The sequence below is a fragment of the Athalia rosae genome, chromosome 6, assembly GCF_917208135.1.
Source record: "Athalia rosae chromosome 6, iyAthRosa1.1, whole genome shotgun sequence".
Taxonomy (NCBI): Eukaryota; Metazoa; Arthropoda; class Insecta; order Hymenoptera; family Athaliidae; genus Athalia; species Athalia rosae.
In genome coordinates this window covers 17,308,603-17,328,547 of record NC_064031.1, presented here as the reverse complement: position 1 = coordinate 17,328,547, position 19,945 = coordinate 17,308,603, and the positions used below count along the sequence as shown (strand labels likewise).

The following is a 19,945-nucleotide window of genomic DNA, read 5'->3' as shown; positions in this document are numbered from 1 at the left end:
GGGGGTGTTTCGGGGGTCGCTACCGACGCCACACCGCGCTTCGACACTCCTTTTTCCTCCGCACAACGCGAACGCTTCGTCGTCGTCACCGCTTCGCTAATTGCATTAGCCGCGTTTACACAGAGCGGCGTATACTTGCCACGTTAACGTAGCTGTCATACCTACCCCGTTACGGCCCCTACTCGTTTCTCATTTCTCATTCCTCATTCCTCATTCCTCATTTCTCATTTCTCGCTTCTCACTTTTCACTTTTCATTTTTCATTTTTCATTCTCCGTTTCCCCTCATCCCCTCATCCCCTCATCCCCCGTTCCCCGTTCCCCGTCCCCGCGGGTTCTCATTTTTCATTTTCTTTTATTGGATGTGGTAATTTAATTCGCCCCGCAGGTGCTTTGCGGTACCCTGCTCGCACAGCCCATCAGTTTTATCAACAAGGGGGAAGACGAAGCCCGTGTAACGATTAACTGGAAATACGAATTAGTTTTATCGAATCGAGATCCAATTATATTTCCCGCATTTCTCTCGTACCGCGAACCGCAGGTCCGACGGCGTCTTACGCTTGCGACATTGTCGTAGCTTCGCACGGCGATGCGATTTCGCGTCTGCTCTGCCCTCGGAGGTATTTTCTATTCGTCGAAGATATCGGTAGCGGGAGACAGGCTTGTTCGGGATCGCCTATCCGCATCCGTATCGCGGTGCGCGTATCGAGCGTAACCCGACGTAGCGCGGAGGTGGAACAGGATTTTCAGGCTTACACGTACGGGGCGTTGTGTGTATTGCACACGGGTACGCCTCGCTGCAGGAGCTCTACGAGCACGATGTAGCGGCGGAGGTTCGTGTCGCGCGGGCTACAAATTGCACGCTTAACTCACGTCGATACTCTGCCTCTTTACTCGTTACTCGGCGACCGGGAGCTGCGGAAGCGAGCAACGGCGTGTATGGGAAGGAAACCCAGGGGCGAAGGTGGAGAGGACGCGAAACCCCAAGGAGGACTGGAACGCCTGAGCGCCGTTGCCTTTATTCGCAACTGAGAAGAGAAATAATACAACCCGGACTTTGCCGTGGATTAATAATCGCGGCGAAGTACGAAGACGAGAGGCGATACACGACCGAGCTCTAACAAGCGTCATAACTTTGCAAATACGAGAATAATTGTCGGGATTATAACTTCAAAGATCGTATTTACCACCCCCTCCCGCAAGGGATTAACGAAGGGATGAAAGGATGACGCGAACAACGGTATACCTGCTCTGCAAGAGGTACGTGATCGTGCGCACGCGATACGGAGGATGAAAAGAGGATGCGTGATAAACCGTATTTCATTTTCTCCGTCGATCGAGAGAGGGCCAATCGACGAGGGGTCCCCGTGATTTTCGGATCGGTCGCGCGGGCAGCTGGGCGAGAACGGAGAAAAAGGAGAAGCGCCCCCCGCGATCGACCTGCGTTAATTTGGAAATTTGAAAATAGATCACGCGGTTCTCGCGTTCGTTCCACCGATCGAATCGACGTCCGTCGGCTGTCGTCGATTCCGCGGTGTACGTGGGCGCTGCCAGTTCCCGCTCGAATTTATAACGATCATTCTTAATTCAGCGTGGTGCGTCAGTCCTCGATCCCGGGTGAGTAAGCGTGGGAGCACGAGCGAAGAGGTCGAGCAGCGGTTACGGGAGAAACGCCCTTTGTTCTACGTCCTCCGTGGTTCCCCCGCGCGGTCCCCGGTCCCCGGTCCCGGTGTGTCCTTCGGGTTGTCCGTCGTCACCGTCGACTACGCGGGGAGTTAATGACTCATGGGAGAATCGCTCGCCACCCTTTCCACGAGTTGGTATACGTTCGCGGTCGGCGAGTCCGCCTCCCGTTTTCGCGGATCTTCGCCACTCGCTTTTCGTATTATTCATCCATAATATCCGTATAATTTATTCCGTCAAAGGCAAAGACGAGACGCGGTTTCCTTCTCACGATCGTCACCGTGCGACTCGTCCTCTCCTTCTCCTTCTCCTCCTCGTTTTTTCTTCCTCATTCTCCTTCGTACTTTTAATCCATCGACGGAGGTGGATTACAAGGAACCGGACGAAATCGGGTCGAAACTATAACCGACGCTGCACCCGATCTCGTACCCCGGCACGTTTGCATGTTTTATGTATACCGGTCGCGGTATCTCGTTAACCGTCTCACGATTTTTTGCCACGGTGATTTCTATCTCGGAGACTCGAGTGACGTCGGTTTGTTGACTTTTTTTTCGTCGTTCCTTCACTCGCGTGCACATTGGCCGCAATCGGTTTCCGTCCCATTCGCGTACAACCCCGGCGGGACCTCGTCGTTCCCACGCCCTGTACATCGTAGGCAAATTCAGTTCTCATCCGTTTCGCTGATGTTCGATTCGGGGGAACGAGAGGGCAGAAAAAAAAAAAAAAAACGTTCACGTTTACGCGCATCGGGAGAAAGTTGCCCCGTCTACGTCCCGCTCTACTTTAATCCACAATTTATAAGGGTGGCGAACGCCACCACCCCCGAGATCCTCGCTCGCGATAATGACTCAACCTTTGTTTTCATCTCTCACCCTTTGTTGTCGCGTGTTTCGCTCGGGAGCTCGGGAGCTCGGGATATCTACGTGTATTCGCTGCAAAGCTAAAACCCAACCGAAGCCTTGTCCACGCTGTATAATTCAACGTGCTTCTCGATAACGATAAGAGGAGGAAAGGAACAAAAGGGAAGGCGAGTACGAGGTGTACCTCCCACTCCCGTCCAACCTACCGATGCAATCGGCACGCCGTAACGAGGGGTGAGAACGGTCGAGCTAGAGGGAAGAAGCGAACGACGAAGGAACGCCGGATCGCCGTACGTGTCGCGCCCTTTGTTTCGGTACTCCGAGGACTGCAGCCGTCCACTGGTCGCGCGTCTCGGAGTCACGTTTGTCATCGTCACGTCTTCCGATGCGGGAGGATCAACTCTGACCCTTTCAACTGCGGCGAATGGAAACTACGCGGAACGCGATCGCGGTCAAATCTCAGCTAATGACCGCGATGACGACGACGACGACGACGATTTTGCTAAAACTACGACGCGTTCGTTGATTCTCGGATTTTCGCATGAGGAAGGGACGAATCGATCTACATCCGACTCGAAAGGTGGGGGGACGAAGGAATTGATCTGGACTCGTAAAACGTCGAGGTGAAATCGCGCGGACCTAGAGCCGCTGTACAGTTAGCATGCCATTTGTAATTCCTGACTCGATCGAGATGGAAATCCCACAGGTACGTGCGACGTGACCTTTGACGACGATTTCGTCGTCTCTTCGCTTCGAGCGGAAATATTGTCAGGACGGAGCGAACGGTGTTCGACGCGACTCGTTCCTCCTTCGTTATACATCCTTTTCTTGTATTAATTAAATTTTTTCCCTTCGGCATTACATTCACCTCGGCAGGGTGACTGGAATTTCAGCGGGCAATTCGGCGGGGACCCTTTCCGGGTATTAGGAGTGATTACCTCGAGTCGTCGAGCATGGTAAATTGGCAAAACGACGCGTTACTTTTACGTAATAACGCGGTGCAAGTTGTACACCTCCCGCGGTACCGTCGCCGCAAGTGGCTCGTCGTCGGCCGTCGGTATGCCGTCCCGCGTAATTACAACCGGGCGCGGACCCCTTTACACATTATCTTCTCCCTTTTTCGCGACGACCGCGAGAACGACGACGAAGCGCGTCAGGTATACATAATCTCGATACGCCAGACTTTTAGCAACCAACAGCTGTGCCGCCGCCGCCGCCGCTGCTGCAAATTCGAATGCAAATGACGAAAGTTTGTTGAGCGTATTCAGAAATTGATCAGCGATCGTCGCGAATATAGAGACCACGGGGTTCTCGGTCGCTGTGTGCCTCTGAAAATCGTTCGTCACGGTCCTTTCGTACACCACTTCCGCCTCGAAATCACTCGCAGGCGACGCGAGGTGAACCTCCGCGATCGGTGCTACTCGCACGTACACGACGTACACTCGCGGGCATTATAAAGTTAACCGTGTTGTATCGTTGAGCCGACAAACCGAAAAGAAGAGAGAGAGAGAGAGGGAGAGGGAGAGGAGGAACGGGGCTCCTCGTTCGTGCTCGTCATTAATCGTTACGTCGGGTTGTTTCCTCTTATTTGTTATTCTCTTGTTCCCTTTCTCTCCCATCTCCCTCGTCTTCTCCTCCTATTTCCAACTCTTCTCCCTCGCACCGCTGCGGGTCCCTCAAGACAGTGAACGATGGCGGAGTTGTCCTTCGGCGGGTCGCCGCGCGTGTACGCTGTCTTTCTCACTCTACATCGCGAGGAGTGCTATATTTATATTTCTCCTCTTATATTTCTCCGCGTTTCGATTCGACGCGATATCATCTCGCGGAGTTGAGCCTCCGTAGCCCCTGCACGCGGAGATACGTCCGTCCGTCCGTCCGTCCGTCCGCCCGGTGCACTTACGATCGGCCCGAGGCATTCCGCGGCAGCATCGCATCGCATCGCATCGCATCGCATCGCATCGCATCGCGCGGCGCAGCGTATACCATCTTTACTCTCCTCTCGCCTATTACCTCGTCTCATTAAATGGAAACGCTTCGTTTTAACATCCTCCTTCCTAGCTGCTGCCGCAGGTTCATCACTCGTAACGCGTCGATCTCTCCGGCAAACTGCACAACCGCAAATTTATATCTTCTTGCAGCCTTGATAGGCGTACACGCGGCACCGTGGGATGACCGTTGGTTTGTCGCTGAAAATATGAATCGCCGGGTAACGAGTCCGACGTCCTTTCAATGTTGCGACCCTCTTTGAATTTAAAAAGCCCCATCCGGTATGGCTCGTTGTCGCCGAGGGTTTGATTTCTTTACCCAAAAAACGATCGACTCGCTAAAATAAGGATTGGAGTCGGTGAACGGCGCGGCGACTGATGTATCGCATTTTCCAACGAGTCGCACGACGATATCACGTGACACTTTTAATCACGAGTCGTCGGGCCTGCGACGCCGGGGTTACACGCAATCGTTTCAAATGGTAATTATCTCGCACGAGGCACTCGTCAGCCGCCCTGACGTTTCCATTTAATATGATCTCTCGTACAAACTGTCGTAACGTTTGCGAGGAGCATGACCCACCTATGCGTTACGGAGTACGACTCGCCGTCTTTGTAAGTACGACGTTTACAGGTTCACTCGGGTTTGACGAGCGCGAAAATGGAAAAGTAATCACAGGTTGAACGGATCGTTCGTGATTATATTGATGCGCGACGGTATCGTCGGTCTCCCTCTCTCTTTTTCAGCAACCTTGTCCAGCCTTGACTCGAGTTAGTCAGCATCTCGCTCAATTTTTAGGAGATCTCGGTCGGATTTCTGCGACGTCGAGGGAATGCGCCGGCTCGGTACAATCGGCGTTCATTGAAATTCCAAGAATGATGATCGCGTAGCGCGCGACGCTTCGCGGAGAGAAACTTGAGCGAGTACAAAGTTGGTGTAGAGGAGGGAGTCTGAGAGAGTAGAGAGAGCGCGACGCGTGCGGTGATTTACGCCCGCCATGGGAATTGCCGACGATTCGTCGTTTTCACTTTTTACCATATTTATTATTTACACCGCGAGGCCAGTACGAATATCTGGGCGAAAGGGGGAAAAAGAAAGACGAAAAAAAAAAAAAATAACAATCAGCGTTCGATCGCAATCGGTATTCGTGGCAGGGATCTTGGAAGCATCGCGGGAATCGCGAGGAATTTCCTTACGAAATCTCCGCCGTCGAAACGTACGCGGGACGCCGCGCGGGGCACCAAATCCGGGGGATTGATTAATGGCGTTTCTGTATATTCCACCTCAGCCACCTCTGCATTGTAACAGTTTTGTCTTTGGAAAGGCGGCGAGTGATTCGTTAGAACGAAAAGTCGAAGCGATCGCGATTCGACAGGAGGTATGCCGGCCGGCGATTCGCGTGCGAATGCTCAACCGGTGAAACGAATCACGGGTCACTCGGAACGAAGACCGAGACGTCGAGACGCCCGGTGAAATGCGTTCCCCGCTAATTTGTCTTCGCGACTCCTTTTTTTCCGGTCTTTCCTCGTCTCTCGTCTCTCGTCTCTCGTCTCTCGTCTCTCGTCTCTCGTCTCTCGTCTCTCGTCTCTCCTTCTTCTTTTTCGTCTTTGGCTCGGTCGTTTTCTTCCTTGAAATCTTATTTCAGAGACGGGCTGAAGTCTCCGGTATACTTGACACCCCGACGCACTTCTGCGAACCTAAAACTCTGCAGCGGCTCAACGGCGCCAGCATAGCGTCGTTATTGTCCGATGGTTTAAATTTAGAACGGAATGGAATTACGAGCTCGTCGCTCAATGACTAAACGACTCAACGGCGGAGCGACCGAGCGACTAAACGCGTTTAGTCGCTCCGGTCCTCCCTCTTTCTCCTTTTTCCTACCGATACCTCCACGTAGGCCGAGTCGCCTCACTTCCATCGCCTCGTCGGTACGTCCGCGATCACGGATCTCCTCCGCGCATCGATATCCCATACGCGAGCGATGATAATTCGAAGCGATGAATTAACGAGGGGGACTCTTTCGTCCGTTCAGCTTCTCGACCGACCTCCAAGGACGAGTGTAACGCGAGTACGGCCCAAGTGCGGGGCCGACTCTCTTCAGCCCGACTTCCACGCTCGTTATCTCTATTCCCGACGCGCACTCCTCTCCTCTCCTCTCCTCTCCGCTCCGCTCCGTCCTCCGCAGCAACGTCCTTCGTGTGTCTGCACGCCTCTGCGTCGTATACCCTTCAAACGTCGCCGTCAGCTTTCTCAGGGACACGGGGTGCAACGCCGTTGCAACGCCCGCGCCCTATTTCTCAGTTCTCGTCCGTGTCTTTTTTCCTCCTTCAAAACCCGTGCGACGCCACCGCCGCTCCGGGATTTCTTTTATACGCCTGTCGCCTTTTTCCCTTTTATATTATACGCGGCAGCTTGTCCACCGTTTTCGCTCGTCTCGGTTCTCAACCGCCGTACCGCGTCCCGTCCGACTCGCGTAAATCCCACAACTCCTTCGATTCTAACGAGTGCCGATTTACCATTGCTCCTCTCATTCTTTTTGCGTTCCTTCTGCGTGTTTCTCCTCGCACTTCTCGGACGATGATTCGGCGATGACCGGAGTCGACTCGCGTTGCGACAGGGACCTTTTTTCACGCGAGGAATACACGTGTAAGCTCGCGTTACGTCGACCTCACCTCACCTCTTCTTCCAAGTGGTTCGATTTCGAACGGATATAGAACGGCGGCGCGTGTTACCCGGTTGCGATCTTTTGATTCGCTTATCAGCGCGCGCCACGCGATGCTTAATTACGCAACGCCAAGATTTACAAACCGGTTAACGATGTCTGTATTTCACTTACTACGCCCCGTGTAGGTCGGCACTCGTCTGCGACACCGGTATCCGTGCAAGCATCGTACGTTCTTACGATGGCGTATTTCTCGCGTACGACGGATCGATCCGCGTCTCAGCCCACCTCGGATCTAGCGTTCGCGGTCGTCGTCGAACGAGTCGATCGAGGTGGAAAAAATCGGTGGAACGAATCCATCGTTTTGATCTGTGAAATCGAGTCATTGTACCCGATGGATTGCGCGGTGTTCGGGACTCCGCGAGGCGAGGCGAGGGGGGAGAGGCCACCTCGCCTCGCTGTAAGATCGGAGATAGAATCGGATCGGCCTTTCGGGCGCACGCCTCCGCGCACAGGCCTGGACCAAGTTCGACGGATTTCACGGTTTCGAATCCCCCGTGCCCGTGGCGCTCTCGACAAACGAACGACCCGGACGTCGCGGTCCGATGGTCGCTGACCCTAAACTCGAGTCGTACCATTATTCAGATCCGCGGGAAACGGAGAGGAGGGGAAGAGCCGCCTCGCGACCTAATGGATTTCTTGTCCGGCGAACGACTCGGGAAAAGGAAATACAAGCCTCCTCCGACTCGTGGGATAAACCAGATCCGCGTGTACGTGTTACGCGCACGAGGTCCTCTTCGTCATCTCGACTCGCGTCGCTGCGGCGAATCGTCCGCGTCCGATGCGATTCCTTTCGATTCCGTTCGATTTTCGTCGTCTTTTCGGTCGTGTGACCGATCGTCGGATGGCGACGGACTCGTGACTCGCGACCGCCGATCGTGAGTCACCGACGCACGCGTAACGATTAAGAAGAGTTCACGGAGCGCGGATATTCCGTGCACGTGTGTCGCGCACCGTTACGATATCGAGTCGAGGTGATCGGGCACGGGCGTGTATCTCGCACGCGATCGACGCACCCAACTGCTTCGAAAAGCGTACTCCACATACGCCTACGCCGTAGCCGCAACGGACATTCGAGGGCCGTAGCTACTGTTTTACATTTTTATCCCCTATTACGTATTTATTTCGCACGTTATCTAGAGGCGTGATCTCTACCTGCCGCACGAAACCTAGCGCCACGTATATTACACCGCGTGTACGACAGTCTGCCGGACGACGTTCTACCGCACCCTCCTCCGTACCCACGAATTTAATTTATTTCGAAAACAACCCCTCGCTCATACTTTGCTCCACGTAACAGCCGAACCGGCTAAACATATTCAAACTGTACGACGTACCTACAACGGAACTTCCGTCGCTTAAATTATACCGCCGCTTCTTGTTTTACAATTATTATTGTTTAACCAACCCACCCGCACGAAATGCCCGAGTATATCTGGCCAAGAAATTTCACCCGGTGTCCGCCTTCGCGCGGTAGCGCCCTCCGAACGACACGACGATCGATCGACGATGCGAAAGACGACGCGTTACAGGTGCGATCGATTGAACGCGACGATCGCGATTACGCCGAAAGAATTTCAATGAAATTGCAGCTGGCGGGTAATTTTTGCGGAACACCTTTGGGCCACCGGTCGCGTTCGCTCCGTAGCTTTCGCGTCACGTGACTCGATTACGTACGCCGAAGGGGGTGCGATCGGCGATCGCGGGGTGGCTCCCGGGGAAGTGAAAAAGGGGTGGCGAGAGGAAACGACGAGGGTAAACTCGGCGCACGCGAACACCTCCGCGTGTCTCGGATCTGGGCTGCGAGAAGGTCGGCAGCGACTCGGGCTCGGCTTGTTAATTTAACTCGATAACCGCGAACACGCCTATATTAGGAAGTGATATCTGTGGGATCGGAACACGAGGAGCGACGTTTGAGCCGTTTTAACGCCCCGACGGAGTAACCGGAGGCTTCCAGCCCCTGGGATCTCGTGCGTCTTGCCGCGAGTCGATCCCTGATACCGTTTCGCCCGTTTCGCCCGTTTCGCCCGATTATTCTCACTCGAGAAATCAACGCCAGACATTCGAATGACCTTATTTCTAACTCGTCCTTTTCTCTTCCGTTGCAGGTAAGGTGACGCTATACTCGTCGCGGATCTGACAAATCCCAACGACCTCTGCATCGACATTTATCCTTAGACAATGAAAGTGCCAACAGGTGAGTCACTGATTCGAAAATCCTCCAGTGCATTTTATGGCAAAAATTCGACGAGATGCGCGCGGATGTCGAGCCGGAACGGTACGACGATGGCGAGTGCGCGATCGATGCTCAACGGCGAAACGAATGAAAATGAAAATGAAAATGAAAATGAAAATGAAAATATATCGGCCAAGTACATAAAAAAATGTGGATATTATTTTTGGATCAGATCGGACGGACGCTCAACCGATCCGCGTAAACAACTCGAAGATTACGCAATGGCTTCTTCTTTCAGCGGGGCGACTAACGCGCGACGACGTTGAGGGAGATTGAGGAGGGAGACCGACGGTGAAAATAGTGATGATCGTTATAAATAAGCGTTTGGCGGCCGCGCTTCTCGAGCTGGCAACGAGATTTGATTTTATCGAGCGAAAAATAACCGCGACGAATCATCCCGGTTCGAATGGCATCGATCCGCGCTTCTGTGGCTACGTACGACAGACCCGCGGGCTCGCGTCGACTCGGCTTATCTCCTCCCGTTTCTAATTGGCTCACGGGAAGTATTATCAACGTGCGTACTTCCACCGCTGTTACATTCACGTATACACGCGAGTGTTTCCTGCCTTATGCGACCGTCCAGCTATCGCTCGGGGTGCCGCTGCCGCTGCGGGAATCGAGGCGACGCGGCGCTCCGTCGAGCAGCTGTCGCTTTGCTTTCTACCTCTGCGACGTCGTCGCCTCACCGTCTGTCGACGCCGCAACTGAATATTTAAACGACCCGCTACCCGCCGAGACTAATCGTACTACGCGTACCGCGGAGGGATCGCCGAGCGTGTCTCGCACCTCGAGGGACCCGAAATATACCCGGTGCCTCTCGATTTTCGTCGGGGTTCGCGCGACCCGATCAACCCTATCGAACGTTCGCCTGAGCGGCGAAACTCGACTCATCGAAATAGCCGATGATTACGTGACGGGAACTCGATGGATTCTAGAGCCGACAGGCGACATTTGTACTTGAACAACGACAGGAGCGAGTGACCCGATGCCTCTACGTCGCACCGGCACAAATAACTCGACCCTCGCTCTTCGAACTCGCGGTTGACATCGGAGGACTCGACGGGAGGTCACGAGCCGACATTCTGAGGTGAATTCTGCCGGACGGTTCTTATACGTACAGCGGTCGACGCCGCCGCGGAGTCCGCCGTGTTCTCTTCTATTTTTTTCCCCCTGGGTCGGATCCGACTCTTCTCGTACATCGGTCGGATCACCTCGAGTACTCTTTGTCCGTGTCTTCGTATCCCCCTTATCCCGGATCGAGTAATTCGTTCGCTCACGATCGCCTCTCCCGCTTCTGTTCTCTCTGTTGCTAAACGGGCGTGATTAATCCCGTGGACGGCTCACGCTCTACGTAGCGGCGTTCACGAGGAGCAAGAAATTTCCTATTCATTTATTCGTCGTTCGATCGTACCTCGGTTCACGTCCTTGTTCTCGTCCACGTCGACGGAATTATTCTCGCCAACCTCGTAGCTTCGTACATTACGTACGTGTAATAACGGTCCGGCGATCGCCCTTCCATGCCCTCGAACCTCCACTTATCCGCGATCCAACGCGCCTCGGGACGCGTATCGCGATATTCACACCCTGCGACTACTTCTCCCACTTCTCCCGATTCTCCTTATTTTCTCACTCTTCCGTTTTTCGGGCACCGAGAGGAATCTCTCTCGAGCGACTGCGAAAGTCACGTCCTATCTCGTCCGACTACTCTGCGTTCCGCGTCTTTGCGTCAATCGGCGTAGAAAAATTCGACGCGATGATTCCGATTGCTTGATTTCGCTCGTCACTCCTTTGTCCTTTATTCGTCAAGGGTGTTCGCGACGAGACTACGAAGCGGTCGTCACCCCGTTGTTTATTTCCTCCGAAGTTTCTCTCCAACGTCGCGACGTAGGTCGCTCGACGTTTTCAATGTTATTCTTTTTCGTCGTACACCACGCGCGAGGGTCACCGCTGTCGCGGCGAAGGCAGAAGTATTTTTTTTTCGCGAGAACAACAAGGACGAAAGAGGAAAATGAGAAGAATCAACGAGGGGCAGACGGATGAACGGATAAATCGAGGGAGGGGAGCGGGGGGGGGGGGGGGGGTGATTTATCTCAATTATCGTGGGCAACGATTCGAGATTGTTGGCTTGTGAAATATATGTTTATCCGAAGCGCGCATGAATAGCATTACCATGCATAATCTCCGATCGCGTTGGCACGCAAGCTGCCGCAACGTTCGGAGACTCGGAGAGCCCGTTGCCCGAGTCGTCGTTGAGTAGCTCCCTTTGATAAAAGGTTACGTAATTATTTAAGAGACGAAACGAGGTTACACGCCTCGAGACCGGTAGCACTCGGAAGTTGTACGCCGAGCGTATAGGCGCTCGAGTTTTTTTTCATCCGGTCGGGCGTGCGAGGAGGCGAGAAGTAAGGTGGCCACGCGACGAAGGTCGAACATTCGGAACACTCCATAAAACGCGCGGTTGCCTCGCTAATGACTTTGCCGGAAAAAAATTCGCCGGATTTCGTCTTTATGATATAATACGCTTCCCTAATTTACCGCCGGCGCAAAAACATAGAAAAAAGAGCAGAAGAGAAAAGAGAGAAGAAAAAAGAAAAGAAAAGAAAAAGAAAAAACAGACTGAGAAAACGAAGGAAGAAAAAATGTATATACGCGTCGCGGTAGTAAAATATTGTAATAATAACTAGCTGTTTTAATTAGTATCGCTGAATTCCATTGGACTATGTTTTGTTCATTCGGTATTTATGGCTTACAGCCTCTCCGTTCGCTGACACGTAGCCACCGACCCCCGGCCCGGTGAATTACGACCTCCAGTTTGTTCTCACTACGAACGGTAATTAAAATGCACTTTTTTGCCGAGCGGAGTTCGTTACCTTAGCTCACCGTACCTTATATTCCTCCCATTGTTAATACGCCGGCGGTTGTGTAAACCCCTACGCCGAAATAATCTCCGAGGATCTGCCGGGTCTTCGAGGACCCTCTCGCGACGGGTGCGGAAAACAAACTCGACGCCCCGATCACTCGGCGGACGGTTTGAAATGAATTTTTTCACAAGCAAGAAGTTGAGTACCTAATTTTTGCATTCCGCACCTAATTAGCACCTAATTACGGTCATGTCCGCGATTGTTATTTTCGATAGGGCTCCGCTCCATCAGGCTCGACGGATGCGCAGGGAGGTGGGAAGCACTCTCGATTGATTTATCTCATTCGATTCGAATCGCCGAGTTTTTCTTCGATCGTTACAGCACCCCGAAGCCACGGTCTTCATTTCTCGGAATTCACTTTCGCCATCTTTTTATACTTCTTCTTCTTCTTCTTCTTCTTCTTCTTCTTCGTTTCGCAGTCGCAGCTGTGCAGAGCTGAATGATTCATGGGTGGAGGATGAATAAAAAAAATTTCTGAAAATAAACGAATAAATGTGAAAGGGGAGATGGAGAGAGATGAGGAGAAAAAGTGGATGTACGCAGATGAGGCGGCGCGCGAGCTGTTCGATTTAAATTAAAAACTGAGGATGTACGAACGAGCGGCCGCGGTGAGTACGTAGGTGTACGTACTTACGTGTAATAATACCATACATTTCTCGCTCGGACGCAGGCGCGCGATTCGTGGTTATATTCGCACAGAGCACCAGACCCGTAATTGTAGGGTATTCAAGGTCAGACGGCTTGACAGCCATTTTATGTAATTTTCACGACAGCCCAGCCCGACAAATTGTTATTATCGCCCCGCTGGCTCCGTCGACCCCCTCCAGACTCACCCCGTACCAGACATTTCTCCCCGTCTGTACTTGTATACCTAGCGGCGAATTGTCTTTGCCCGACCGATTCCCATTCCACGCCGCGCGTCTCGCCCCATCCCCTCGTCTATTTTTATCCCCGGAGCGCGCCGATGCAACGCGTCGAGCCGTGATCCGAGAATACCGTACGATCAAAAATCACCGACACCGACACCGACACCACCGACACCGGCGCACCGACCAACTCTCCCATTCGCTTTCGAACAACGAGAGGAACGGAGGCGACTTCCACGTCGTTTCATTCCATTGTACGCCGCTCCTCTCCTCCTTCGTTTAATCTCCGTGACCGTTTACCGTGACCTTATCTTATCGGAGGTTATCGGCGGATGGCCGGCCGTATGGTGTGAGAACGGATTTCCACTTGGCTATATTCCATATCTCGAAAATAAATCTCAGGTGATCGAAACCGACGCGTATTCCGAACGGCGTCACCGGCGGCGGCAATCGTTGATATCCCGGAAGCGGACGCGGAGGTAGGCGAGCTTCGGAGTCGGGGGGAAACCGATGAACGCCGATCGCCGATCGTTAAAACGTTGTTCCAACGATAAGCGCGTAATTAACGCGGGCGCGCGCGATTATTCATCCGTCGGAGCCGGCTGCCGGCTCTCGTTTCGGCACCGGAGCGCCGAATCGCCGCGTCGTCCGGACCGCTTTCGTCGGATCTCTCGCCCGTGATCCGACGTCGCCGTAAAACCGACCCGCGAACGGGTAACTCGCCAAACCACCGGAGGAGATCCGGTCGCCGTTGGAGTGACGGGCGAACCTTCCCGGACCAGTCGGCGGTTACGGTCGACGGGGGGATAACCGGGCGACGTAGTTTTGTATCGAGTTTGTCGGAGAATACGCGATAAATCGGCTCGGCATTTTTACCCTCGTTGCCCTCGCCGATCCCGCCGCCGTTGCCGAGCGTACCCGGGACTGACAAAGGGACGCATTAGTATATCGAGGGAGTAAAACTCGTACATCCTGTACGGTTGTTGCGGCGCTACTTCTCCGTTGGCAACGAGAACCGAGACTCGCGGCGTACATACGCCGTGTTCCCCTCGCGCGATCATCGCTCGCCTCCTCCTGGGTCAAGAAGTCGGTAGAAAATTCTCCGTCCGTCTTTGACCCTGCGAGATGCAAACCGGTTTAACGATCTCGCTTTAACTGCGCGGGGATAAAAGGATGGAAAGATAATTTCTTACTCGGTCGTTCAATCTCTCAACGAGATTTCTTACCGCGGCCGATCGCTGCTACGGTTTCCACACGTACGCCGCGTACGCGTACACCGGCCTACGCGGACGACGATTCGATCGGGTCGCGGAATTCGGCCGAAGGATCCGCGGCGATCGTCACCGTATGGCGGTTTTCATTCGATCGTCGCTTCTCGATTGCTCCGCGTTTTTCCGCCTCGACGCAATGAACGGAGAAACCGTCCGTCGAAATCGCTGCTGGCGTTCGGATAGGAAAGTTGCTCAATCTTCGGCGACGCCCACTAGAAATCGGTCGCGTAGAAAACCTGCGCTCCTCGGTCTCGCCGCGTACATTAGGTATACCTAGGTACGTACGTACGTAGATTTATCTATCCGACGTCGGGATCGTTTCGATTACTTTTAATCGCCTCACATTTTTCTCGTCACTATCGCCAACGCACGCAACCGCCCGAATCGAATCTCCGCGACGTCCGTAATTCATCGTGAGGTGAGGTACGCGTGTACGGCTAGGAGAGCGTGTTTCGCTCGACGCGGAACGAACGTCGGACGAATCGACGTAGGCGCAACGAGAGGAACGATTCCAGGTGAATCGATATTCGGAACGGAGAGCGAGCGACGCTCGCACATCGCGCACCGATTTCTCTTTTCGACGTACGAGCAGCTATACCGGAGAAAGTGTAAATTCCTCGTCGAGTTCCGGAATCGTCAACCCCCCCGGCCGACGTACGAACGCGGGTAGCGACCTGGAGATACGCGAACCCCCTTCGATTCAGCCGGATTTCCCGCGGCACCTCGACCGTCACGGTTGCAGCCGGGTCGCGATCGCGTACCTGTAACGTGGCAATAATTGGCGATCTCGCGTGTGGCCGAGAGGCTGCGAGGCACCGGCTCCCGAGGCCCGCACGCCGCCCGCTCGCCTAGGGAGCGTCTATTTCACTCGGATCGGTTTCCCGCTCGCTCCTCCCCGCGATCCTCGCTCAATTAACTTCCACGGTTTCACCGTCGCTGCCGCGTCGGACCTCGTGGATTGCCGCGCCTCGTAACCAGATATGAAATACCTGAATCGAAAGCCGGTAAAATTGCCCGGGTAATGGACGTCGTGCCCGCCAGGGGAAATAATCGGAGGCCCTTACAAATTTGATAATTTACGCGTTGATCTCCGGGTAAACTTACCCGAGCTACGCGCAGGCATATCCGTCGGATCGAACGTCGCGTTCGTCGAGTCGATTCGTCATCGGGTCGCACGCACTCGGCTGTAATTACTCGCACTTAATTATATTCGCGGCATCGCCGATTCCACCTCGTGCACCGTAGACGTACGTACGTACCTACGTACATTCTGCTTCTGCGTGTTTTCGCACGCGCTTGAACGGTCAACAAGCGTATTAACCCGCGTCACCCCGTCAATATGCGATCCGGTCGCGATACGCGCCTACGATACGAACGCGTGTTACGTAGCGACGATCGCGAGACCGCGACGTCGTCAGGCATCAAACGCTACGACAGCGAGCAAGAAGTTGACCTCGATTAATGAACCGACGCGAATCGGGAAAGACACCGCGAGGTATAATACACGGACCCACCGCGTCCGATAAATCGACGAGGCCGCATTTAATAATACATGCGTCGCCTACCCACGTAGGCACTCCGAGTCGACTTTGCTCCGTACAATTATCTTTACACGACCGACCGCGTACCTCGTACCTGTGCGATACCCGCCACGGTACACCGGCTCGCACCGGATCCTTCTCTTCGTTTTGGTCGTTCGCGATCATCCATCGACTCGATTGTCATCCCCGAGACGGACGGAGGGAAGCGGTCCGGTTGATTGATTTTCATTGTACTCGAGTCGCGATCGTCGCAGCGTTGACGGGGGCGCAACGAGGTGGGTATAACGAAACGCAGACGGCACCGCGCGTACGAAAAAGCGCGCGTCGATACTCGACACCGATCGGTTTCCCCGACCGCGGAGAAGGTGGAATTGCCTCGACGTATAGGATCGACGCTTGAGAGATTGGAAGCGCGGATATGGCAGCGGTGATCTATGATCCGTAATTTAGGGGGACGTGTATACTCCGCCAACGTTTATCCTACGGAGAAATTGATGCTCTCGGAACGCGCGGTGCTCTCATGCCTCTTTACATCGCTCGTGTATTTCCCACGGTTGACGGCGACGTTGAAAAGGCTGTGCGATGGCGAAGAGCACGCGAGACCCGGAGGCTCCGGGTTGGCAGTTTAGACATCTGCCCGCTGCGCTCGTGAATCAGAAAAGCTCCGAGGCCCCGCGAGTCGCGATCCTGCGGGAGGCGATTCGTTGAGGTGAAGGGGAGAGCTGGGAGGGAGATTGTCAATTATCGCGCTGTGTGATACCCACACCGTTGATTCGTCGCAACTAGGCGAGTAATCGTATCGCGTCTACCGAGATTTATCATACGCACCGCACCGTCGTCGCTCTGCATTAATTTACCAAGAGCGAATCACCCGGCAATTTACGTCGGCGTTGTCGTCGAATAATCTGGCTCAGTTTCGCGCGCAGCTCTCGATTCTGGTATCGTACCTGACGATGCGACCGCTGTACTGCGAAGGCAATGCGCGAAGTATCGCTTCGTGTTAAAAATCTGGACGACCCATTTTCGCTACGAGGAACGAATAAACGATGAGACGTGTTTATTGAAATAAAAAATGATAGCGGGATCAAGCGTGAAATGTATCCCGGTAAGAAGCGAAAGGAAGACGAGGAGGCGCGAGGAGAAGGAAAATGCAGGGAGAACCAACCGGACGAACGAGGAGCGTTGAGCGGAGGTATGCGCCGAGGGAAGGTGGACCGTTTAAAACGGGCTGATTACGTAATTTTGCGGAAGGGTCTTTCTCATCCCGCTCCTCCGCCTCCTTCTTATCCTCCTTTTACTCTTCCGCGACCGCTCGCGCTCCGGCAACCGGCTTAGGGACCCTTCTTCCCTAAATATCATAATTCATCCGGTTCAACCTCTCCGACTCCGACTCCGACTCCGATTACGACATCCATTCTACGCAAAGTGGCGTGATACCGGTCTCGGTAGTCGCTCGCTCACCACGTGCAAGCAACCGACCGCACCACCAGATTTATTTATGGAATCGCAGCTGGTCTTTGATTCGGATGTGGCACGCCGTCTCCCCTCGTACCCGCCCTCTTCTCCTACGTCGTCCGTAATATGCATCGAGGTCCCTCGATTTCGTCGCTCGATTTTCCCTCCCCTGTGTTGTCCCCGTGTACGCGTGACGCGCGAAATTCAAACCGTAGGAGCTGCAGAGGAACACGAGGCAATTATCGTTGCGTATCGTTGTCACCTGTCGTTCATTTTGTCTCATCCATTTCTCTCGTTCTCCAGCTTCATCCGCACTCGACTCTGACTCGACGGTTCTAATCGTGTTACAGTCCAAGCAGTACGGCGCTGGGTTCGCTGGATCAGCTGAAAGAGTACCTGACGACCGCGGGGACCTGCAAGTGCGGCTTGGAGTGTCCGCTGAGGCCGGAGCTGATTTTTAATTTCGACCCCAAGGTGAGTGGACCTTTTTCTTCCCCCTCGTCTATTCGTCGCGAACGACCGAGTCGAGCGTCGCGTGGACTCGCCATTACCCGATCGACGTCGAGTCGAACGACGTGAAATCAAAGGTACGGCTCCTCGGTCGGTGTTACCTGCGGTGTTCGAGAGTGCGCGAGTAACTCGATATAATTACGGGAATTCGACTCCGCGTCGTACCCGTGTAATACACCCGTTACACCTCCCGTGCTCTCGACCTCTCCCTCTCCGGTCGATCGATCGAGTGAATTATCTCGCGGTGAATCACTCCCCACCCCCCACTCGATACCCGAATTACTTTAACAGGTACGCGTACGTTGTCGTCCGACTCGACTTCGTATTTTCTACGTTACGGAGAAAGAAGAAACGAAAGGAACAACGAATCCGTTCGGTGGCTCGCGTCGACCGACGTACCCCGCTAACGATTATACCGGACCAGATCGAGCCCGGGAATTATAAAACCAACGCCTCGGGCCTCTTCTGGCAATCGTCGCGTATGTGGCAACAATTATAAGAGCGACGCAGCTCCGCTGGACGGCGCGACTTCTTCTCGATGCTCTTATTATTTCAGCCTCCTTCCACGATCCTTTTAACTCTGTCGGGCCTCCTCCCTCGAGGCCCGCTCGCCGTAGCCGCGCTCCGACGTTCGTTTCCCTCAATTATCTTCGAGCCAACAATTACCTCGCGATCACCTGCTAGAATTACCCGGCCCAACGCCTAATTAGGACCGCCTGACTCACGGGGCCCCGCGTCAACTATCCCTTCGACTTTTTTTGTTTCATCTTTTCCCCCCCGTCCCCCTGTTATCTTCCTTTTTTGAATTCTTATTATTATCAGTTTTACTCGATCCACCGATCAGAGGGGTAATTAAACACACCGGGAACTACTTTTTCCCGCCATCTCTTTTAATTGCCCAACCGGCCCCTCGATACCTCCGTGTATTATACGCTATGTATATCCGATTTTTGCCTCGAGGACTCGGGGAAGAGAGTCCCCGTCATCCCGCTATCCCGCTCCCATTCGCTTATTTCTTGCGACGAAACCCAGCCGATTATATCTAAATCTTTCTTACTCGTCTCACGATCGTCGCGTCGACGCTCCCCCTATATCGATACCTTCGCCACCTTTTTATTTTTCCCAATTTTTTCGTCCGCGAACGCGATCAGTTGACTCGCTTTGTCGTCCAGTCAAACATTTGCCACGTTATCCTCGCTGGAAATCTCCCGTGCAGCAGCTGCCTGCGGAGCAGCTTGGGGAGTACGCGTTCGCGACCTTTTTTCGTCTCTCCGTAGAGAATTTCACATGCGCGGTCGGTCGGCAGACGTAATATCTGGTGTTCTCGCAATCGTGAGAAAAGGTCGAGTGGATTCGCACGGCGAGCAGCACCGCGTACAATTAACTCGACGGCGGCGAATCGATGGATACAAGTGTTTCGCGGACGGTCTTCGCTCCGTTGGATGTCTCGCTGCGACCGTCGCGGATATCGACCTGGGCCGACTCGTCTGGGAGACGACGAGCGACTCGCTTTCGCCTTCGCCTTCGCCTTCGCCTTCGCGTTCGCCCCTACTTGGCTTTCCTTCTTTCGCTGTCGGCGGGCCCGGGGTCGCCAGACGGCGAAGCGCCCAGCACGGAGTTGACGTTCGCTTCGTACGTCTCCACCTCGAAGATTTCCACCCCGTTCGACCCCCTCCCCCCCCCCGCCGAGTATCGAACGACGCGGATCGCGGTACGACCCGGTGATTGCACCAGAAACGCTATCGGTCCAGACGGAATCTTTTTGTTATCAACTCCGCCCCGTCTACCGAAGCCCGCGCCTCCACCTACCGCCAATTTATCATCCGTCCACGTCGAAATGTGGGCTCAGCTTTTCCCTTCCACGTACCGTACATCCGTAACCGAATAACTTATGCGTTT

The 19,945-nt window shown here is 53.9% G+C and overlaps 1 protein-coding gene across 6 annotated transcripts in view; it reads left to right on the top strand.

Moving 5' to 3' along the window:
* LOC105688605 (AF4/FMR2 family member lilli) overlaps positions 1-19,945 on the top strand; it is a 100,567-nt gene that overhangs the window by 25,164 nt on the left and 55,458 nt on the right. For all 6 annotated transcript variants that reach the window (XM_048657167.1, XM_048657165.1, XM_048657163.1 and 3 more), the window contains exon 3: positions 17,887-18,010. In XM_048657167.1, coding sequence (XP_048513124.1) covers positions 17,887-18,010 — 124 coding nt within the window. The remainder of the gene's footprint in view (positions 1-17,886; positions 18,011-19,945) is intronic.